Source organism: Mauremys reevesii, linkage group 1, assembly GCF_016161935.1.
Source record: "Mauremys reevesii isolate NIE-2019 linkage group 1, ASM1616193v1, whole genome shotgun sequence".
In the NCBI taxonomy this organism is placed as follows: domain Eukaryota; kingdom Metazoa; phylum Chordata; order Testudines; family Geoemydidae; genus Mauremys; species Mauremys reevesii.
The window spans coordinates 28,647,496-28,672,134 of record NC_052623.1 but is presented as its reverse complement, the minus strand read 5'-3'; the positions used below and the strand labels follow the sequence as shown (position 1 = coordinate 28,672,134).

Sequence of the window (24,639 nt, the reverse complement as noted above, 5' to 3'; positions counted from 1 at the left end):
AACTTCAAAAATGGGAACCACACAAAAATGAGGAGGCTAGTTAAATAAAATTAAAAGATACAGTCACAAGAGTGAAATGACTGTAAGGGAAATCACTGACCAAGTATTATTTTATCAACTACAATTGGTTAATAACATAGCAAAAGCATCCTGATTGGTTAATAACTTAGATTGGTTAATTATTAAATCACACAGTGTTTTAATATCATGTGCTGCAAAGAGCCGCGGGAGACACATTAAAGAGCCACTTGGAGCTCACAAGCCTCAGTTTGAGTGTCACTGATCTAGAGACTCCTGCAGCACGGGATGGGAACCTGAGGCTGCACCACAGGAAGAGAAGCTGGGGAAGACAAACACACTGGTGGACGGGTGGGGAAGAAGGCACTTGCATTAGAACTTTTCGGGGTTGCAGTAAAGGGGCTGTCTGGTTTCACTCTCCAACCCCAACTTTTTGGTCAAAATTATTCCTCTTTTAACCAAGCTTCTAACCCCTGAGCTTAAGGTTGTGCAACAAGAAAGCTAGACAGGGGCCTAGAAAGTGCTATTCTTTCACCCTGTCATGTATTACTAACCCAATTTCACTAAAAGGGATGAACATTATGGGGCTCTGTGACACACAGGCCCATGTGTGGTTCACTACTCTGTGTCAGCAACTTTTGTCAGGCCTGACATACTCACTACACCTAGCAGACTGTTGTCATGCAAGATGTCACTGGAACCCAATAAATCACTGTTCATTAATATTCTTGCATGATGTATGTACGGGGTGTGTTGAGTCTGGGGACAAAACAGTGAGTTTAGGCAGATATAAGGGGAGAGAAGAAGCCATGTTGGCTTCCATCACTGGAAAGACACAAGGGGCCAGAGCTCTTGCAAGCTGAGAAGGATGGGGCCTTCAGCCAAGGGGGTCAAAGCCTCTGGAAACTGAGTACAGATGAGAAACCTGCTTAGACAAAGATCTTTCACCTAGGAAGACAAAGGAAACCAGCACCTTGTACTTCTGTGAAAGGTCCTGACTGAGAGAAAGTCAGCCATGGCTCGAAAGAAAAAGATTGTAAGAAATCTACCTTGAACCAAGGCTGTAGCTTGTTAAGTCTTAGCCACCTGTGTGTGTATTTTTACTTTTGTTTGTTTGTAACCCAATCTATCTTCAATCCCTTTTACTCGGTATCACTTAACCTATGTCCTTTTGTTAATATGCTTGTTTTACTTTTAAACTAAACTGACCTAGTGCTGTGTTTGAATTGAAGTGATTGTTAACTCCATTTAAAATGATACGCTGCACTTTTGTCCCTTTAAAGGAGCAGCAAACCTTATTATTTCCGCGGGTGTTCCCAAGAGAAGGCAGGACACGTCAGGGTAGATGGTTTGGGGGAAATTCAGGAGTAGGTGTGTTGAGGTCACCCTGCAAGTAGTTACCAAAGCTGGTGAAGACCAGGGTGGTGTTATTGTGTTGTAGACAGGCTGCTGGGGTCAGAGAGCTGAAGCAGGGTGGCACAACCCACAGACACTCAATGATCTACATGTTTGTCCACTAGCTGTTGGTGTCCAGGCTGTGAACCACAGCAGCAGAGCATTTAAGGCACCCAGAGTTACAGGGCAGGTGATGGCACAACCTCTCACTGGTCGGAATTGCACCCCAGAATGTGACAGGCTCCGTCTGAGGGAGCCCATATCAGAACAAGAATTCTTAGCTCCCATATGTGAGACTCACCTATAAGGTAATTACACTGAGGTGTTTATCAAACATGACACAGTAACACAAATGTTTTGTCCCTGAAAAAGGCAAATTAGTTTATCGCTCTAGGGAAAAACATCAATAAATCAATCAGTAGAAGGTAAACTCCATGAGTGAAATACGTAATGACTGTGCAGAAGCAATTGTCTCACTGGCAGCCTCAAGAGATCAGAGAAAGAGGATTATGTAAGTGATGAAAAATACAGATGTAATTGTGATTATGAAGTTTAAAATGTAATTATTCATTTTGCATCAGAAGAGAGAAAAACAAGCTTTTAAGAATCACTGAGGCCACAGATTGTCATGAAAAGCAGCAGCTGTTTCAAATACCCAATAGTGAATCTATTGAAAGAACAAAAAGATCACTGTTACTCTTAAAACATTGTTTGACTGTATTATGAAGTATAAACAAATGTCATAATGGATTTTTTCTGTAAAATTCTGTTATTGCCCTTAACTTAAAATACGTTAAATGTTATTCCTTTTGAGATACTTGTTTAGGCTTGACATTTAAATATAAGACATTGTTTATGCAGTTCTTAGGCAGTTTGTCCTTCAGATGCACTTGAGGGAAATGGCTTTAAAAACTCAGCCATGTCTGCGTAAGATTTTTTTTGGAAAAGAAAGTAGATAGCATAGCAAATAATCCAAGTGTATCACTTCAAAGGAACTTTTGTGGCACACATTCCAAGAATCAAAGGATCAGACGATAAACAACAATAAAACCTTTTACCCCATCCTTCAAGGTACTGACTACCTCTGCCATACACGACCATTGGCTTCAATGAGGATTGAGGATGCTCAGCATCTCACAGGGTCAAACCCTTACTGTGGTATCCACCTTTAGTGTTACAGAATCATATTAAGTCTTTAAATTATAATCAAATATTTGTTATAATGAGTTAGGAAGTCTTCTAAGAGTTCATTCAAAGGTGGATTAAAAATGCATTTTAGGCGGAAAACTTTATCATGTTTTCACTGGAAAGCAAGTTCAATGCATATTAGCAGGTCTGTTATGAGCCAGACAAGCTGTTGGGTTTTAATTTTCCCTCCTTTCCCTCTCAAAGGTCTCAGGCCATGTTACAGTGAAGTCAGCTGTTTTGGACTACAGTTTTATAGATTCAAAGGCCCGAAGGGACCGTTGAGATCATCTAGTCTCACCATCTGTGTATAACACAGGCCACAGAACTTCCCCCAAAGTAATTTCTAGAGCATATCTTTTAGGAAACCATCCAATCTTGATTTTAAAATTGTCAGTAATGGAGAATCCACCAGGACCCTTGCTAAATTGTTCCAATGTTTAATTAGTGTCACCATTAAAAATGTAGATCTTATTTCCATCTGAATTTGTCTACCTTCAACTTCCAGCCATAGTTATTCCCCATGTAGATACCAATAATCTTTAATCAAGTCACCCCTTAGCATACTCTTTGTTAAGATAAATAGATTGCCCTCCTGGAGTCTATCACTATAAGGCAAGTTTTCTAATCCTTTAATCATTCTCATGGCTTTTCTCTGAACCCTCTCCAATTTATTAACTTAATTCTGCATTGTGGACACCAGAACTCAAAATAGTAGTCCAACAATGGTCATACCAGTGCCAAATACAGATGTAATATAATCTCTCTACTTCTACTCAAGTTTACTGTTTATGAATCCCTGCTTATGCACTAGCCCTTTCGGCCACAGGGTCACCCTGGGAGCTCATGGTCATCTAATTTTCAACCCTACCCCAAATCTTTTTCAATGTCCTTCTCTCAGGATAGAGTCCCCCATCCTCTAATAGGGCCTACATTCTTTGTTCCAATATGTATACATTTGCATTTAGCCATATTAAAATGCGTATAGTTTGCTTGTGCCCGACCTACCAAGCAATCCACATCACTCTGAATCAGTGACTGGTCTTCTTCATTATTTACCACTGCCCCAATTTTTGCGTCATCTGCAAACTTTATCAGTGATAATTTTATGTTTTCTTCCAGATCATTAATAAAAATGTTACATAGCATAGGGCCAAGAACAGATCCCTGCAGGACTCACTAGAAACACACCCATTTGATTATGATTCCCTATTTACAATTACCTTTTGGGACGTATTAATTAGCCAGCTTTTAATTCATCTAATATGTGCCATGTTCATTTTATATCATTCTGGTATGGTATGACTACATTAACTGTTTGTTTCCCAATTACAGAACAAAAATATTTATTGAACAAGTCCGCCTTTTCAGCATTGCTACCATTTCCATCTAATAATGGAACAATAACATTGCTAGGATTCTTTTTGTTCCTAATATATTTTAAATACTCCTCCTTATTGTCCTAAATTCTGCAGGACAGTTTTCTCTTTGTGTCCTTTTGTTTCCTTTATCAATTTTCTACAATTCCCAGCTTCTGAACTATACTACCGTAATTACTATCAACTTCCCCTTCCTTTCATGTGTTATATGTTATTTTATTTTAATTTTATTTTTTATAGCTGCCTTCACCTACTCTCTAAAGCAGATCAGTTTTTTTTACCAATATGGCCTTCTTTCTCGATTGTGGTTTTTGGGGCCTCTAGTAAAGTATTCTTAAATAATTTCCAATCATCATTTACATTTTTTTTATTACATTCTCCCTACAGCTACTTTGGCTCACTGGTCTGGACTTGATTCTGTTTGAACATTATAAATGTGACCAAATCCTAATCACTTGTACCTTGGTTACCATTATTTTTTAATTCTGTGATAAGTTCCTCTTTATCTGTCAGTAATATAGAATATTATAATATAGAATTCCACCATGTTGGCTGAAACACTTTTTGAATTGTGAAATTGTCATCTATAATGTTTAGAAATTCCAAGTATGTTTTAGTAGTGGCAGCATGAGATCTCCTGCACTGTCACTCAAAGTGAAGTCCTTCATGATCACGTAACTTTTTTTCCCCTACACTTTATAGATAAGTGTATAAGAAGCCGGTGTTCCTGTTCCCTAGTATGATTTGATGGTCTGTAGCAGACGCCAACTAATATCCCATTTGGTGATTTGCCTGTTAGGACACTCATCCAACAGTACTCATGATCATTTTCTTCCAAGCTATATGTGACTCAGAAACATGTATGCCATTTGTTACACAGGGGGGCACTCATCATCCCCTTTTGCCCACTCAATAGATTATAAAGATTGATTTTAACATTCCAGTCCTGGGAATCATCCCATCAGGTTTCAATAATACCCTCTAGATCAAGTTTATGTTCATAAATGAGGCATTCCAGTTCCTCTTGTTGGTTACCCAGGCACCTAGCATTGCTGTATGGCAATTACATAGTTTCTTCTCTTCATGTCCTTGGTTCCTTTATTAATTTTGTTCTCAACATCTTGATTTTGTGCTGAGGTGTTCATATCTTCCCTCTTTTTATCCTCCCATTTTCTTATTGGCTTAACGCTCTCTAGCCTGCCTATCTCCAAGAAGGCCACCCAAACTATACAACCTCCTTGTCTCACAGAAGGTGGACCAATGTTCTACAAAACCAAAATCTACACCACTTACGAGGCCAAAGGTTCATAGATGCTGGGTCTGATGGACTCAGTAGGAATATTGCCTGAGCAAGGACTGCTGGACTGGACCCAATATAGGTCTTAAGGGATGCTTGTTTAAAGGCACCTCAACCCTACACCCATTGCTGATATCATTTTGTATTTTTTCACAGCCTATATTTTTAAAAAGTGGCTTGGGCTTGCCAAATTAGACTGTGTAATTGTGTGTTCCTATTACTGTCCTTTTGGGATGCATTGTAACCCCTTTAGTCTGTCCAGAAACCACCCAGGGTTTTCCTCACTTCATCCTAGAAAGGGACTCAGCAGCTTCTGAGACATTGTACACCCCTCCCCCACCACCAGACACATGCACAAATGTGCACAGACACTGACCCTGTGCTGCCTGATCCATGCATTTGGGAGCCGCATGAATGAGGGAAGGACACTATGTGGGCTGAAGAGATGCACATCATCTCCCCTCTCAGCCACAGCCTTGTGGGTTTTACCCAGAAAAGATAATTCACCACAATGAACCAGACTAAGGTTCTGAACACCTTCTGTTCTAAGTCCAGCTGCTTGCAAGGGTGGTTGAGTTTGATAGCCAAAAAAAGCACTTATTCTTGAGTGGAGCTTCCCTTCTTTCCAAGAGGAGAGTGTTTTTCTCTGAAAGCAGAGCCTTTTTGCAGTGGGTTACAATTGACTATAATTGCTCTGCTTCCCATCTCTTCCTGGCCTTCATTAACCTTCCACCATCCCTAAGGGAAAGGAGTTGGTGATCTTGGTCCAATTCCAAATGGACAGGTCTCCACATCACACGTACTCTCTGAACAGATGGAAGAAAAGCAGCCCGTCGTATTAACAACTCAATGGAAATGGTGCAAAAGTGTATACAAAACTATATAGAAATGGAGCTGTAGTCAGCAGGCTCCAGGCAATTCACCACTGCAGCCACCTGTATATTGCAAAATGTGGATGTTTCCTGTACTTACATTATACGCAGAGGCAGCATTGCAATATGGGCCAGAGCTCATTCCTTTCTGTGTGGTCTCACGTGGTAAAATATCCTGTGGTCTAGGAGAGATTTAACACCAAGAAAGCCTTCAGTGGGAGAAACACCTTTAAGAAAAAGGGATTCTGGTTCATAGGTGCACAATGTAAACACAGCAATAGGTGAACATTAGGATGTGTGTGCTTGCAGCTACATTGTAAGGGGCAAGAGAATAGACTTTTCAGTGGGAGTAACACATCTGGTGCAGCAAGCTCCCTGCAGCAGTTAATGATAAAAAAAAAAAGGTACCAAGATACTGTAATAAAGACTACAATGGAAAGCTTTAGAGAAACAGATGCAATTGGACTGAGCACGTCAGGTCAAATTGCAAAACCCCAAGAGTGGCAACAAAGAGCAAATACAGCTCAGAGCCACAGTGCAAAGAACTTCTGGACAATCGGCTTCTATTTTTGCACTGTGATCTCAACGTAATCTTTTCCTGGTGCCTGGTGTGTCCTCCCTATCAGCTACTCCTGATACCTTGTAGAGTCCTCAGAGTGACTCCTCAGGGCAACTGAGGGAGTTTCATCCAATCCTCTTCCTTCAGAAGGATGGTGGCTGGGACTTAGGATCTGCAGAGACAAAGCAACGAGAAATGAAGACGCATTTGCACGCTCAGCCGCTAAGAGAACAGAAATGATATGGTAAGAATTATCCCCTGATCAGAAAAACATAACACAGATTGAATATTTGCATCTAGTCCGTGGACTAACAATTCTAAAGGATGCACTCAAATAATGAATCCATTCCAGCAACTCAGACTCTGCTCGGGCATATTCTAAATGGAGAAAAGTTGGCTAAAACTGTCAAATTATCCATTTTACCCTAGTCATGGATTCATTGCAGGAAGTGAGTGAATCACCAAGAGAATCTTCTGTGGCACCTTGACTTCTCCCTGCAGGGCTGCCATACAAACACTGAACAAGCCAGATGCTATTTAGGTTGAGATCTGCAAAACCACCGCAGAAGGTGGCATAAATGACAGCACAATAAAACCTTTGAGGGAGGTCTCCCTGAGAAGAATCTTGGGCTGCTCTAGGTCTCTGAAAAGGCAGCTATGAATCTCCTGAAGGGCTGGAGTCTGAGATGTGCCATGATTCTGCAAAGTCCTCAGGCATATGCTTAATACTGCACTGCTCATTGCTTCCTTTTTCGAGCTGGGAACTATTTCTCATGAGTAAGGGTAGCTGAGGCTAGCCCTTAGGTTGTAGTGCTGTACCACTCTGTTCTGGTTTTGCACCTTTGCTACAGCACTTTCAGTAGTGCCATGACTAATGGCATTTGCCCATTTCTTTATCATAAAGGATTTTATAGTTTCTTCCTAAGTGCTCCAAGAGCTTCTGTATAAACCAGTATTCTGAGTTAGTAAGAGTTAGTGCCCAGGCACAAGTATGTTGATAACTTTTCTGATTAATGATAATATTAGCCTCTGACTGTGTGTCTCAGCTCTTTCTATCAATAAATATGCAGGTATTTTTCCTTTGGTATGAAAGGACAGACAACATGAAAAATGACAAGCACTAATATTCCTGGGACACTTGCCAACCTGTTTCCCTTGGCATTTGTCCATGCCAGCAACACTCTAACCAAACCCTAAGTATAAACAAGTGGTACTGGTACTTTCCCTCAGCTTTTTCAAAGAGCTTCTACCTTTGGGTAGTTTCCCATTACAGAATAAGTACTTTCCTTTGCTGCTGTCTGTGCAGCTTCATTAGGGTTTGCAGACTGTGCTATTTTCTTATTACCACAGTGTGGAATCCATGAAGAGACTTGGGTGTTGCAACACTGAGTCTCATGACACCAAACTTTTAGGTGCCTAGGAAATCACAGGAACCACACTGAGAGATGCAAAGCTGAGTTAGACACCAAGGCTCACTCTACAATGGCAGGGGAGAGATAAACACCTTAGAATGCAATCCGCCAAAGCTGGCACAGTCGGCAGGGAACCACCGAGCTAATCAATGGGAGATGTCTATCTGCTAAGCCCCACCCCTTTCTCAGACATTGGCACCTAAGTCCAGCCACAGGGAGGTACCTATCTCTGCTAGCAATGCACAAATGGGAATCTCTCCCCGGCCTTAGACCTCTACGCAGTTTCTTGTGGTAATGAGTTAGGCGCTTGCCTCACTCCACACAAAATGCTGGAGGAGGAGGTGCCCGTGTCCAACTTATAACTTTTAGTCCAGTGTTCAGAGCACTCGCCTGTGGTGTGAAAGACCCAGGCTGGACTCCCCTCTCCCTGGGAGGAGGTTAAGAAAGGATTTGAACAGGGGTCTGCAACCTCTCAGGAGAGTGTGCTAACCACTGAGCTCTGGGATATGTGTGCTGATGTGGGGCTTCCTAAATCTCTCCTGCTGAAACTGTTCCACAGGGGATAAGTACTGAAAGAGTGATTGGAGCAGAGGGATTTGAGCCAGGATCTTCTGCCCCCCGAGTGGGTGCCACCCACTGGACTGCAGAGTCATTCCCAGTATAGCTCTCTCTCTCTCTCTCTCTCTCTCTGGCCCAATCACTCTTTCTGTATTTATCCACAGTGGAACAACTACAACAGGAGCCATTGAGGGGGCCCCAAATCAGAATATTCCAGAGCTCAGGGGTTAGAGCTAACTCCTGAAAAGTGAGTCATCTGTTCAAATCCCTACTCTTACTCTGCCAGGGCGGGGGGATTGAACCTGGGTCTCCCATATCCCAGGTGAGTGCTCTAACCATCGGGTTAAAAGTTCTGAAGTGGGCACGCTGTGAACACACTTACTGGGTTGGGCCCCTGGGTCAAGTCAGCCAAATGCCTATCTTCCCTTGGCTCTGGGGTTTAGTGGGGTAACAGGCATCCTGACACCTAGAAGAAAGCTGCTGTGAGCACGACCGGAGGCAGAAACTTGGGCGTCTCCAGGGTTCAGCAGGAGTTTGGAGGATCACAGAGGGGGACTCAGGTGTATAAATCTGGACATAAGCACCTTACGTAGTTTTATGGATTCCACCCTAAATGCTTCCCAAACACCAGCAAAATAGTGGGCGAAGCCTTGTGCATGATGGAAAGTGTGTTCCCTCTTGAAGATCCAGCATCCAACCAACAATAGGGTAAGAGATCATGGTAGATATATTAACATTTAAAAGCTTGGTATTTTACAGACTGTCAACTATTAAGGGACAGATTATTATGGGCTCTCCCTGCAGAGAAAGTGCATGAGAAAGAAACTGCAGAGAAAGTGGCATCCGCAGTCTATGATCTTAGGAGAGAGCACAGGAGGATCAGCTCCACAGGGCACTGTGAAGGGGACGCCCTCCTCAGCCTGCATAGGGCAGAGTTAGGGTCATGAGACTGGACTGGGCACAGAATCTGCAGTTTCACATATACATCAGGCCTAACACATGTGCCAATGGCATATAGGAGATAAGGCTCATGTCTGCTGCTCCAGAGGAGACAGCCACTGAGGGAACATGGGGAGCTCTAGCATCCTGCGTCCTAGCTCCAGGTTTGGGGATGGAATTTGCTCCCCTAGGCTCTCAAAACTTCACCCATAGGCAACCCATTTTCACTGGGGTTCACATGGATGAAGCAAATTCATTTCATTTAATATATTGATGCATGATCAGAGGGCCAGAGAAATTGAGAGGAAAAGGAGGAAGCGAGCACAGCATGAAATAAGTCTCCTGGGGACTGATTCTTCCCTGCCTTGCACCTTCAGTAGCCACTTACACTTGTGCGAGGTGGATGCAAAATGCAACAAGTATAAATGACTGCACAAAGTACAAAGCAGGAAAGAAGCAGGCTCAAGGATTCTTTTTGTCCGTGCAGCAGACGGAAAGAGCAGAGATGGGAATGGGGTGGTGTGTGGATTGAGTCATCCACTTATACTCTTTTGCCCACACTGTAAATCTGCTTTGAAATCATTTACATCCTTCAGCTGTACTGCATTTAACAGCATAGTCATTCTTTACATGGAGCTGCCTGTTCCATTTAAACATTATATTTTACCTTTACCCTTAGAAGGTTGACTATTAATCAGGAGACAGGAGAGATCGGCAGCTAAGGGGGAATTAGGGAAAGTTGGAAGTATTTATTACAGCCATTTGGGCTCAAGGTATTCCAGGCTTATTTAATGTGCTGGTGCGGTGAACACAAAGTGGCTTTTTATCATTGCCACTCAGCTCTGATATATTAATTATACCAGCAGATGATCTGTACAGATATGCATATTTGGACTGGCCTACAGTTATAACAAAATTCATTACATCGATAACAGCTGACTAGACGGCAACAACTTACACACAAAATCAGGACCACAGCTAAGCCATTTGCCCTTGTGAAAGCACAGCTGGCCCTCTGCTTTAAATGTTAAGATCTGCGGAGAGCAGAACCACTCGCCACCCACCCTTCTATTGAGGCAACTGCCTGTTAGAGAGAGAGAAAAATACCCACTTCATCACTTTAGGACACTGGGGCCAGAACAAGGTAATGAAAAACAGACGTCATTTCCATTAGACTGTGAATGGACTCATGTTAGTATTTGCATTAAAAATTGCTTGTATAGTGCCGGACATTTACATGGTACTGTCTAGTCAGGTGGGTAGATTCTAGCCCCTCATGCCAGCCCCTTCGTACCAGTCTGGCAGTAAGAGGCGCCAGAAGGCTAGCATAGACAGCTGGTACAAGGATTTCTCTTGCATGGGGGAATCCCAAGGTGGTACAGAGGACACCACATCTGGCTCCACACTCAGTATAAGAGACATGTTGGGGTGTGCTGGTGAAGCAGGGGGCAGACTGTATTCTGTCAATCCTTGGTGGATCCCATGGACATCCTGAAGGCCCCTCTAACCTACGGCAGGGATCATCATGACCCTGCATCCACCCTGGGACTGTAGGAGCATAAGGGTGGCTTAGAGATAGAGACTTATGGGAAGAAACTTGGCAAAACGAACACAAATTTGCAAAATGTATCAGTTTGCATTTTTCACTAGAAAAAAATGTGGTCAAAAAATGTCACCCAGCTCTATTTCCAACCCCATTGCTCCTCCTTTTCTGGACCTCTGCTGACTGCAGCTTGGCCTGACTAGGGAATCTGGCTCCAGATGAGGCATGCCCTAGGCCCACAAAAGTTTGCAATCTGTGAGCAGTGGGCCAGAGATCCTCTGGTGGTGCAAATCTGTTTGGCCTCGTTGACTTCAACTAAGCTCTGCCAATTTACACCACCTGAGGATCTGGCTCCATAGCTGAACTCTTCCTTTCTCCTGTGTCTAGGATATCTATTCTCTTTGCTCATGTGTGTTATAAAAAAGAGAGTTAGATTATAAGGCTCGAAGGGACCATTATGATCGAATCTGACCTTCTGCAGACCACAGGCCTCTTATAGGAATTTAAATAATTCCTATAAATTCCTGTTTGAATCTGAAGAGATCATTTAGAAAAGCATCTAATCTTGATTTAAAAATTGCCGGTGATAGGGAATCCACCATTTCCAATTATTAATATTACCCTTGCTGTTAAAAATTTGTGCCATATTTTGAGTCTGAATTTATTCAATTTCAGCTTCCACCCACTGGATCTTGTGGTACCTTTGTCTTCTAGAGTGAAGAACCTTCTAGTATCAAATTTCTGTTTCCCTTGTAGAAACTTTTAAAATAGGCTTGCACTCATAATTCATTTATGATACTCTCTTTGTAATATATTGTTTGCCAAGTGTCATGATGTGAAATATAAAAGGATGAAAATTATGATTGAAACCTTCAGAAATGGCATTTTAATGTATATTCTGCAGGGGACTGGAGCCAGCGGAGCAGCTAACAAGAAGATCAAAATGTCCACTGACATCCGTAATGGATCTGCCACACATTTTTCTCCCTTGTTGTTTTTGTTTGTTTGTTCTGAAACCATTAAATTAGGCTGCAGTTTGAAATGCACTGCTTCCTAGTTCATTCCCACCCTTAGACTAAAATCAGGATTTGCCATTTTAAAAACAAGATTTGTGGGGGTCATTAAAGATCAAGGCATTAATTAAATTAATACATATTCTCAAAGTTGAGCTGCACGACCTTAGCACAGAATGAAAAGCAGCTCAACACAGCAGTCGATGCAGCTGTCTTCCAAATCTAATCAAAAGGGATCAAATCAAATTCTCAAAACTTCAGGGGCTGCATGTGTCCGGGGGAGAGGGAAATGGCATAAAATCGCTGCTTCAGTGATTTGCAGTTGCATTTATCAGAATCCTGCATAAAGGTAAAATCCACCTCTGCAGGAGCAAGGAAACCTTCTTTAATTGTCTGTTCTTGTTTACAACTTAATCAGCAATTCCTGCACAACAAGGAAATGGGGGGGGAGGAATTAAAGCAGCAATTCCGAATGATTTAAAAGCTGATTTACAAGAAAGAAAACAAAACCTGCCCAGATCATTGTTAATGGAAAAATATTAGGATGCCAAAGAACTAAAATCTGCCATGTAATGCCCTGTTTTACTAGGCATCACATCTAGCTCATCTTTCGCCAGGTTCATCCCTGTGCTGGGGCGTGGGTCAGTGTAGGAATGAAGGGTAGGCAGCCTGTGTTCCCTCTATTCACGTGCAGTGAGGGCTCAGAACAAGGCCCCTAGGTGTTGTCTACACAGCAATCAGGAGGCGTGATTGCAGCACATATAGAAATACCTGAAATAGCTTGGATCCAGTTAGCTTGCTAAAAATAGCAGTGTAGCTGCTGCAGATGCCACACTACAATCCCGCCCAGGATCTTGGGGACATGTGCCACCATGGCTACAGTGTAGAGTATCAGAGGGGTAGCCGTGTTAGTCTGGATCTGTAAAAGCAACTAAGAGTCCTGTGGCACCTTACAGATTAACAGCTGTATTGGAGCATGAGCTTTCGTGGGTGCATCCGACGAAGTGGGTATTCACCCACGAAAGCTCATGCTCCAATATGTCTGTTAGTCTATAAGGTGTCACAGGACTCTTTATTGCTTTTACATGGCTACGGTGCTATTTTTCTCGAGCTTCCCCAGTCAAAGCTAACTCATCCATGGCTATAGGCGCTGTCCCAACTGCAGTGCAGACATAGCCTTTGTATCTTAACAAGGGATTAGAATCGTCAGGACGCAGATCTGCCCTAACCACACCTCCTCCCACCCTCTCCTTCCTCTGCCCCACCCCGGCCTGCTCCAAAAAATACCCTGCCCCCATTCCCTCCCTGTGCTCCGGGTGTTCCTGGGGGTGGGATGGATGTGGTGTGGACCTGTGCCTGCCCTGTGGCCTCTTTGCTGCAGCCTAGCTAGTATAAAGAGGCTACAGGGCAATGATGATTTGGGCCTTTTGTTCACATCACACTGAAGTGATTGGCCCAATCCTGCAGCCCTTACTCACTGGAGAAGTCCCTTTGAAGTCCATAGAACAATTTGCTTGACATAGGCCTGGTCTACACTGGGGGCGGGGGAATCGATCTAAGTTATGAAACTTCAGCTACATGAATAACGTAGCTGAAGTTGACGTACTTAGATCTACTTACCACGGTGTCTTCACTGTGGTAAGTCGATGGCTGATGCTCCCCCGTCGACTCCGCCTGCGCCTCTTGCCCTGGTGGAGTACCAGAGTCAACAGGAGAGCACTCAGCGGTCGATTTATCGCGTCTAGACTAGCGGGATCGATCGCTGCCGTCGATCCAGCACGTAATGTAGACAAGCCCTAAGGCTAAACTCATGTGAGTAAGGGCTGTAGGATCAGGGCCAAATGAGACACCCCACGTGAATAAAGTGAGCACGGTTTGGCTCTAGACTTTTTCCCAGTGCATTGTGTGGTTGATATAAGATGGGGTAGGATAGTGGACTCCATAAAATGAGACATTCATAACTCCAGTGGAACTGGAGTGCGGAAGCAGAATGCTGCAGCATCACTACGGACCAGTCCCTCCATACGTAGCTTTTCAAATTAGCAAAATGCAGAGAAACAGCCTTTGTCCCATGTGTGATTTAATGATCTGCTGAGCCTGGAATGCCACATCTCTGCAAGTGTCTCAAAGTGTGGACAGAAAAACAGAATCTGTGTAGGCTTCAGCACAGTTTATGTCCTTCCAGGCGAGTGATGCACTAACTAGGAAGTGACATTACAACAGTTCATTACCACTCACTGAACAATGGGTGCTTTTCAAAGTTTAGTACAAGATATAGTAAAACCTCATTATACCATTGCCTGGGGAGATTTATAGGGGTTATATCCATCTAACATTTTAGCCAAATTTCAAAGGGGAAAAAAAAGCACTGAAAAAAAGCTTTCTTGCATTGCTTCAGTCTAAGTTTGCAAGAAATGAGGTGTTGTGTCAAATGTTGACTCCCACCTTTGCTCTGCCAATGTCGCCAGCCTTCACCACCCTTTTGTTACATTTTTAAAGATGCTCTTTTGCGCTTTCTCCCATGCTGCCCCTCATGCATGGAAGAAGCTCATCATACACATCTGCAAGCCACCTCATTGTCTCCCTTAAAACACTTCTCTGCCACGATGCTTAAAAAATACATTGTTAGGCAGATGCACTGTTGTGGCTGTTGCTTTAGCATGCTGACAGCATTGTCTCATTGTTACCTTGTGCTCTACCCTCTCTGTCTGTGGTTTCTTGTTTTAGGCTTCGATTGTCAGCTCTTTAGGTCAGGGATGATATTTTTGTTCTGTGTTTGTGCAAAAAGGGGCCCTCAGCCATGAATGGGGCCCCTACATGCTACGGCAATACAAATAATAAACAACAACCTGCATGCTTTAGCTACAGAGATGGCTTAGGTACTAAGTGACATATAAACAGCAAATGTTCATTATTACAGTTTAATATAAGCTGTAAGTTTACTACGGTTTAATATAAGTTTGAAGATGATACTAAACTGCTCAAGATAGTTAAGACCAAAGCAGACTGTGAAGAACTTCAAAAAAGATCTCACAAAACTAAGGGATTGGGCAACAAAATGGCAAATTAAATTTAATGTGGATAAATGTAAAGTATTGCACATTGGAAAAAATAACCCCAACTATACATACAATATGATGGAGGCTAATTTAGCTACAACTAATCAGGAAAGAGATCTTGGAGTCATCGTGGATAGTTCTCTGAAGATGCCCATGCAGTGTGCAGCGGCAGTCAAAAAAGCAAACAGGATGTTAGGAATCATTCAAAAAGGGATAGAGAATAAGATGGAGAATATCTTCTTGCCTTTATATAAATCCATGGTAAGCCCACATCTTGAATACAGCATACAGATGTGGTCTCCTCATCTCAAAAAAGATATACTGGCATTAGAAAAGGTTGAAAGAAGGGCAACTAAAATGATTAGAGGTTTGGAACGGGTCCCATATGAGGAGCAATTAAAGAGGCTAGGACTTTTCAGCTTGGAAAAGAGGACACTAAGGAGGGATATGAGAGAGGTATGTAAAATCATAAGTGATGTGGAGAAAGTTATTCATTTGTTCCCATAATATAAGAACAAGGGGCCACCAAATGAAATTGATGGGCAGCAGGTTAAAACAAATAAAAGGAAGTTGTTCTTCACACAGCGCACAGTCAACCTGTGGAACTTCTTGCCTGAGGAGATTGTAAACCTAGGACTATAACAGGGTTTAAAAGAAAACTAGATAAATTCATGGAGGTTAAGTCCATTAATGGCTATTAGCCAGGATGGGCAATGAATGGTGTCCCTAGCCTCTGTTTGTCAGAGGGTGGAGATCGATGGCAGGAAAGAGATCACTTGATCATTACCTGTTAGATTCACTCCCTCTGGGACACCTGGCATTGGTCACTGTCAGAAGACAGAATACTGGGCTGGATGGACCTTTGGTCTGACCCAGTATGGCCATTCTTATGTGTAAGTACGGTTTATGGAGTTATTGTCATGTAAATAACTTTCAGAAATTCTGGCGTGCGTACAAGATGCTACATGAAGGTCTCTAAAGTAATGGAAAAATTGAATGGCATGTATATTATTGGAGAGAGAATATATTGTAATTGGAATATGGCTCATCAGCTCTGTCAGAACTGGGCTGTGGACATGGCTATATGCCACCTTTGCACTTCCTAATCCTCAGAAGCAAAATCAGCTCTCATTGTAACTTTGAACAGCCTCAAGGCTGTGCTAGATTACACCGAAAGGGGCAGTTACACCAGCTGGATATTGCCAGAGTACAGCAGGCTCTGGCCATGTTTTCTCCAACCCGTTGTATGCTCTGGCATATTTTCTATGCCAATGAATCCAGAAGGGGATACTGGACAGCTGGCTCTGGCAGGTGCCTGTTGAGGGAAATTTTACTGTAAAGCACCAAAGGTTCGTAGCATGAGCCAGAATCTCCCCTTGTGTCATAATGCACAAGCAGGCAGAGTTAAGGTACCATGTACAGCCTTAACTTTGCACAGTTAAATGCTGACATGTCAGGATGCCAATATTCTCCATGTAGTTTTTGGGTTTTGTTTTTTAAACGGACTAAGGTTTTGATTTTAAATAGAGAAGTAATAGCTACAAATAACACTTTTGTTCAATTGTGCGGATGTTTGCCAGCCTCAGCAAAAACTGCAGCACGTGGTTGCAAATTGAAGCACATCGCTGCAACCAGGGAAACATTTTGACTAAGTTTACTGCAAAAAGCAAATACCAAAATAATATTGTAATGAGTTTTGTTCCTTAGAACCGAAGTTTTCTAGCTGTCATGAGGCAAGCCTGAGGGGCAGCTCCTCAGATGGTATAAAATGAGCCTAGCTCCACTGACTTGAAGAGAAATTGACTTTCAAAACTAGTGCACCTGGCATGAAACCAGGCTTGATGCTGGAAACCCTTACTCGTAGAATTAGACCCACTGACTTCAGGTTCACGCAAGTAAACACTATTCCCCTGAAGAAGGATAGTCAAGATCATGCTCTCACAAAGCAATCTCTCTTAATTACGTTAGACTTTTATGTATTATTTGTGCAAAATTATTTGCCTCTATAACTATTTTGTATCAATGGTTCAAGTCACTTGAAGCCGCTTTAGCATATGTTTAAACTAATTGTAAAAGGAAGCTCTGTAAAGGGGGTTGAGCTTTCTCTGTGTCACTTCCATGCTGAGCTCTTTTGATTGGTTTTTGGAGCTGTATTAGAGACAGATAGCAAGAAAAAATGCTCAGAGGAGGGTAGTCTTATGACTAAAGCACTGGCCTGGGGCTCAGGAGCTGGTTCAGTCCCAGGTTGACCTTGGGGAAGTCACTTAATCCCTCTGAGTCTCAATACCTCACCCTGTAGGGCTATTCCTTGGACCGTTCTTTGGGCTATTCCTTTTGTTGGCATTTCCATACCCCGTTCTCAGGCTCTGGTAGGGGAATCCAGGCCCACCCTGTACTCTGAGCTCCAGCCCCAGGACCCTACATTAAGCACCTAGGTCTGCTTGTTCAAACATAATGTTTCCCTGGGTCACTTCCTACCTCTACATCCCCTTGTATTGCTTCTCCACAGCCTGTGCTTACACAGCATCCCTTTGGTTCTCAGGAATTAACAACTCTTCTGCCCTTCTGAGGCTCCACGGAAGAGCTTTTACTGACCCTAACTCAGGGCTTCCTCCACAGGACACTAACCTTCTCTAGCAGAGCTCTTCCTTGTTGCTTCTTGTCTTAGCAGGTTTTCTCTCTCTGCCTCCCTTCCCCAGGGACTCTGGTAGCCTCACCTAGGGATCTTTCTGCTCCTTGTAGGCCCAGGCTCATGACCTCCTTGCCTACACTGCTCTATGTGGGTCCTCTTACCTGACTTCCTGCCTGTGTAAACACTATCCCAGGACTCACATCCACAGGAACCTGATCCTATACCCTTAAGTTCTCCTACCTGCAGGAGAGTCCTGCCTTCTCCTCTGTGTATAGTCTCTTCCTTACCTTTCACTGATGGGGTCACTAATTATCCTTAAGATGCCATATCACCATCAGCTGGAGCCCATGGGCAAAGCTGAGCTAGCGACTCCTTGGTAAATTGTTCTAATGGTTAACTACCCTCCCTGTTAAAAATTTACACTTTGTTTCCAGTTTGTATTTGTCTAGCTTCAACTTCCAGCCATCGCCCTCTACACTGAAGAGCCCAATATCAAATATTTGTTCCCCCGTAGGTACTTAGACTGAGATCTCTTTAACCTTCTCTTTGTTAGCCTAAATAGACTGAGTTCCTCTAGCCCATCACTATAAGGTGTGTTTTCTAATCCTTTAATTATTCTTGTAACTCTCCTCTAAACCCTCTCCAGTTTAACAACATCCTTATTGATAACCAAAACTGAACACAATATTCCAGTACTGTTCTCACCAGTGCCAAATACAGAGGTAATATAACCTCCCTCCTCCTACTTGATATTCCACTGTTTATACATCCAAGAACTGCAATGGCCCTTTGTGGATACAGTATTGCAATAGTACAAATAAAGTGAGCCTTAGACTTTGAGTTTTACAGGTTCATAAAACGGGGTCAAAAATAATTAATGGAGAATGTGATGAGACATAAAATTCTAATTATGTTCCGCTAGCACATTTCATTCCAAAGGATCCCCAAATGCTCACTTTACTAATCACTAAAATGCAGCCAGGGCTTGGATGGAACACAGCAACCTTGTAACAATGCAAAAAAAAAAATTACACAGTTTAGGATTATTAACCAAAAATTGTAGATGTCTGAAATAAGGCATCTAAATCCATATTTACCCACCTAAATAAGTGGTTTGCATTTTCAAAGTTGCTAACCAGCTACAGCTGCTACGGACTTCAATGCGTTTTATGCGTGCTTGGCATTGTGAAAGTCAGGCCCTTTTTATTTAATTCTCTGAAATGGCTTTAGGAGCCTAACTTGGAGAAAAAATAGACTGGAAGTTTCAAAGGGGTCTAAAGAGGTGAAGCCCCCAACTTTCACTCCCAGCATTAATTTAAGTGAATGTGAAATGAAAATCTGTAACGTACACCCAGACAAAGTGCATTAAAAGCTACTGACTAGCCACGGAAGCTTGTTAGCCTCCTGATTGGCTGTGGAAAGATGAAGCGATTTATTCTCTAAACTGAAGAAATAATAAACAGTATTGAAACCAGAGTTGAATTTTATGCAGCTGATTCATCCTGTTAGTGCTGAACCAAATTTAGATAGTTTGAGGAGATCTGACAAGTCACTTTACATTGCTGTGTGATAGATCGATTAAATAAGGTGTGACAAAGTTCCTCCTCTACCTTGGTGGGTCCTGAGCTTATTGGCAGATTTGCTCACCTCAGTGATCTTCCCCACAGTCTGGATCAATTCTGGATCAATTCCTTCTGTGTCTGAGCAGGAATTGGGAGGTTTGGGGGGAACCCGGGCCCGCCCTCTACTCCGGGTTCCAGCCCAGGGCCCTGTGTATTGCAGCTGTCTATAGTGCCTCTTGTAACCACTGCATGACAGCTACAACTCCCTGGGATACTTCCCCATGGCCTCCTCCAAACACCTTCTTTATCCTCACCATAGGACCTTCCTCCTGGTGTCTGATAACTCCTTAGTCCTCCAGCAGCACACCCTCTCACTCTCAACTCCTTGCTCCCAGCTCCTCACACACACTTCCTCTCCTCTAGCTCCCTCTGGTCTGACTGGAGTGAGCTCCTTTTTAAACCCAGGTGCCCTGATTAGCCTGCCTTGATTGGCTGCAGGTGTTCTAATCAGCCTGTCTGCCTTAACTGGTTCTAGCAGGTTCCTGATTACTCTAGTGCAGCCCCTGCTCTGGTCACTCAGGGAACAGAAAACTACTCATCCAATGACCAGTATATTTGCCCTCGACCAGACTGTACCCCACTGGTCTGGGTCTGTCACAAAGGGTATAAAATCATCACAGAATGTGTAGAAGCTTTACAAATGACCAGAAAACTCCAAAGTGAACATCCCTACCAAGAAATGAAGTTGCTGACAGAGAGCTTAAAAATGAATGCAGATCATGTCATAACAGCCAAGGAGGCTACACAACACTGAACAGAACAGCACTGGAGGAACTTTTCAAAGACCATACGGCTGTGTGTGCTCCAAGAAAAAGATTCAGATTATATGTTAGTGCTTGTTGAAACTGTTGAAATTCTGCAAACAGAACCAGGACGTCCCTAGCCATTATGTGCATAAAGAATAGAATGAAACTACCTGTATGTATGGTTCTTGATTTGTAACTCCAGAATTATTTTTTATTGAACTGCCATTGAATTTCCCAAAACTCTTAATTGGCATATGCAGCTTGATTGTCAAATTGATAGAGACCTATATTAAGGACTTCTAATTTCTTACTGGTACCAAAATCACCTCCCTAGAGTTGAATAATATAAGTTCTCCCCTGTATTTATTATTTCTTGATAAGTTTTTTTTTCATTTTATGTTAAAATCATTCACTCAAACTTTGTAAACAGTGTCCTATAACCGTTTCTTCCTGTAATCTTATTTATTTTTTAACAATACCATACACATTTACAAGACTCTTGTCTGTAACGTGAGCTAAGCAACCCAAAAGTTAATTAATTTGTGAGAAACCCAGTAGGTGTAATTTATTAATTATTTAACTAATATAGATTCAATACAATATCTTCCCTAATGTTCACATGTACAATCTAACGACCAGATTTAGCTATCTTTAATCACACTGAATAGCACCTTGCTCTGCAAATAATTCCATTGATTTTAATGGAGCTACTACAGGAGTAAATTTGATACTCAAAGTGAGTAAGAGTAGATAGAATCTAACTTTTAGTGAACATAAGAACATCAGATTGGCCATACTGGATCCGACCTACAGTCCATCCAGTCCAGTATCCTGTCTTCTGAAAATGTCTGGTGCCAGATGCTTCAGAGGGAATGAACAGAATAGGGAAATTCTTGAGTGATCCATTCCCTGTTGTCCAGTCCCAACATCTGGCACTCAGAGCTTTATGGACACCCAGAACATAGGTTACATGCCTGACCATCTTGGCTAACAGCCATTCATGGACCTATCCTCCATGAACTTATTTAATTCTTTTTTGAACCCAGTTATATTTTTGGCCTTCACAACATCCCTGGCAATGAGTTCCACAGGTTGACTGTGTTGTGTGAAGAAATACTTCCTGATGTTTGTTTAAACCAGCTGCATTTTAATTTCATTGGTGGCCACAGGTTCTTATCTTATTTGAAGGGGCAAATAACACTTTCCTATTCACTTTCTCAACAGCATTCATGATTTTAAAGACCTCTACGTATGCCCCTTATTCATCTATTTTCTAAGCCCAGTCTTTTTAACCTCTCCTCGCCTGAAAGCTGTTCCCTCCACCAACCATTTTTCGTTGCCTTTCTCTCTACCTTTTCCAATTCTAATATATATGTCTTAAAATGGGGCAACCAGAACTGCAGGCAGTATTCAAGGTGTGGGGACACTTTGGTTTTATGTTGTAGCATTATGATATTTTCTGTTTTACTATCAATCCCTTTCCTAATGGTTCCTAACATTTTGTTCGCTTTTTTGACCATTGCTGCACTTTAAGCAGATGTTTTCAGATGACTACCCACAATGACTCCAAGATCTTTTTCTTGAGTTGTAACAGCTAATTTAGACCCCATCATTTTGTATACATAGTTAAAGTTATGTTTTCCAATGTGCATTAGTTTGCACTTATCACCATTCAATTTCATCTGCCATTTGGTTGCCCAGTCACCCCGTTTTGTAACTCTTCGCAGTCTGCTTTAACTATCTTGAGTAATTTTGTATCATCTGTCAACTTTGTCATCTCACTGTTTACCTCCTTTTCCAAATAATTTATGAATATGTTTAACAGCACAGGTACAGTGCAGATCCTTGGAGAAGTCAGATATTTACCTCTCTTTACTGTGCAAATTGACCATTTATTCCTACCCTTTGTTTTCAATCTTTTAACCAGTTACTGATCCATGAAAGCACCTTCCTTCTTATCCCATGTCTGCTTACTTTGCTTTAGGGCCTTTGGTGTGAGACCTTGTAGAAGGTGTTCTGAAAGTCGAAGTACACTATATCCACTGGATCACCCTTGTCCACATGCTTGTTGACACTCTTAAAGAATTCTGATAGATTTGTGAGGCATGATTTCCTTTTACAAAAGCCGTGTTGACTCTTCCCCAACATATCGTGTTCATCTGTGTGTCTGATAATCCTGTTCTTTACTACAGTTTCAACAAATTTGTCTGATATTGAAGTTAGACTTGCCAGGATCACCTCTGGAGTTGTTTTTATAAATTGGCACCACTTCAGCTATCCTCCAGTCATCTGATCCAGAGGCTGATTTAAGAGATAGGTTACATACCACAGTTAGGAGTTCTGCAATTTCATATTTGAGTTCCTTAAGAACTCTTGGGTGAATACCATGTACTCCTCATGACTTATTAATACCAATTTGTTCTAAAACCTCCTTTTTTGACATCTCAACCTCGGACAGTTCTTCAGATTTGTCACCTAAAAAGAATGAGTCAGGTGTGGGTATCTCCCTCACATCCTCTGAAGTCAACACTCATGCATAGAATTCATTTAGCTTCTCTACACCGGCCTTGTCTTCCTTGAGTGCTCCTTTATCACCTCGATCACTCAGTGGCCTCACTGATTGTTTGGCAGACTTCCTGCTTCAAATGTACTAGAATTAAATTTTGCTGTTAGTTTTTGCATTTTTTGGTAGTTGCTCTTCCCATTCTTTTTTGGCCTGTCTAATTATATTTTTACACTTGACTTGCCAGAGTTTGTGCTCCTTTCCATTTTCCTCAGCAGGGTTTGACTTCCAATTTTTAAAGGATTTTTTTTGCCTTGAACTTCCTCTTTTACTCTGCTTTTAGCCATAGTGGCATATTTTGATCCTCCTACTGTTTTTTTATATTTGGGGTATACATATAGTTTGACCTTCTATTATGGTATTGTTAAAACATTTCCATGCAGCTTGCATGCATTTCACTCTTGTACCTTCTAATTTCTAGTTAACCAGCCTCCTCATTTTTTGTAGTTCCCCGTTTTTGAAGTTAAATACTACTGTGGTATTTTCCCCCTACAAGGAAGTTAAATTAAATTACATTATGGTCGCTATTATCAAGTGGTTCAGTTACATTCATCTTTTGGACCAGATCCTATATGCCACTTCAGACTAAATCAAGAATTGCTTCTCCCCTTGTGGGTATCAGCATTAGCTGCTCCAAGAAGCAGTCATTAATGGTCTCTAGAAAAATTTATCTCTGTATTCCATCCTAAGATGATATATACCCAGTCAATACGGGGGACAGTTGAAATCCCCCATTATTATTGGGTTTTCTGTTTTTGTAGCCTCTCTAAGCTCCCTGAACATTTCACAGTCACTGTCACCATCTTAGTCAGGTGGCTGGTAATATATTCCTGCTGCTATACTCTTATTCAAGCAGAAAATTTCTATCCATAGAAATTCTATGACACTGCTTCCTTTCACATATAGTGCCACACCCCCACCTGCAAAACCTAATTTTTCATTCCTATGTATTTTGTACCCTGGCATTACCATCTCCCCTTGATTATCATCATTCCACCAAATTTCTGTGATGCCTGTTATTTCAATATCTTCATTTAATACCAGGCATTCAAGTTCACCCATCTCAGTATTTAGACTTCTAGCATTTGTATACAAACACATATATCATTTGTCAGTATTTAGTTGTTTGCTTTTGTGAGATATAATTGTATAATGGTGGTACAATGAATGGAGGTGAGAGTAGGCAGAGGAAAGGGAAGAAGAATGACAGCTATATAAATTCAGTGGCCATTTAGTTTAGGCATGTTCACATCATGGTGGTTCAGTGAAGGGTTATTTTTGATGGGCTCCATTTTGAGCTATACTACATGCCTGCACAGTGGGAAAGAGGCAGGGGCGGCTCTAGACATTTCGCCGCCTCAAGCACGGCAGCATGCCGCGGGGGGGCGCTCTGCCGGTCGCCGGTCCCACGGCTCCGGTTGACCTCCCACAGGCGTGCCTGCGGAGGGTCCGTTGGTCCTGTGGTTTCGGTGGAGCCGCGGGACCAGCGGACCCTCCGCAGGCATGCCGCCGAAGGCATCCTGCCTGCCGCCCTCCCGGTGACTGGCAGAGCACCCCCCGCGGCATGCCGCCCTAAGCATGCACTTGGCATGCTGGGGCCTGGAGCCGCCCCTGGAAAGAGCGTTTATGGACTCCTTTTACTCCCTTTGCACAGGCTAACCCCACATTTCCAGAACCTAGGTGGGAAGAGGGGAGCTGCTATTCCCCTTCTCACATAGATGGGCGGGGAGTGGGTGGAGCTTTGACATAGAGGGAGAAACAGAAACCAGATTAGGATTGACACATTCAGGTTCCTTCCTTGGTCCTGAAGCAGCATAGCTATGAGCTGCCACCTATTTGAGTTGCAA

General features: G+C 42.5%; 1 protein-coding gene across 1 annotated transcript in view; it reads right to left on the bottom strand.

Moving 5' to 3' along the window:
* Window positions 1-1,809: 1,809 nt before the first annotated feature.
* LOC120402963 overlaps window positions 1,810-24,639 on the bottom strand; it is a 100,349-nt gene continuing 77,519 nt past the window's right edge. The window contains exons 4-6 of the mRNA XM_039533614.1: window positions 6,786-6,877; window positions 6,247-6,328; window positions 1,810-2,080 (exon numbers count right to left, since the gene is read on the bottom strand). Coding sequence (XP_039389548.1) covers window positions 2,021-2,080; window positions 6,247-6,328; window positions 6,786-6,877 — 234 coding nt within the window. The 3' untranslated portion in view covers window positions 1,810-2,020. The remainder of the gene's footprint in view (window positions 2,081-6,246; window positions 6,329-6,785; window positions 6,878-24,639) is intronic.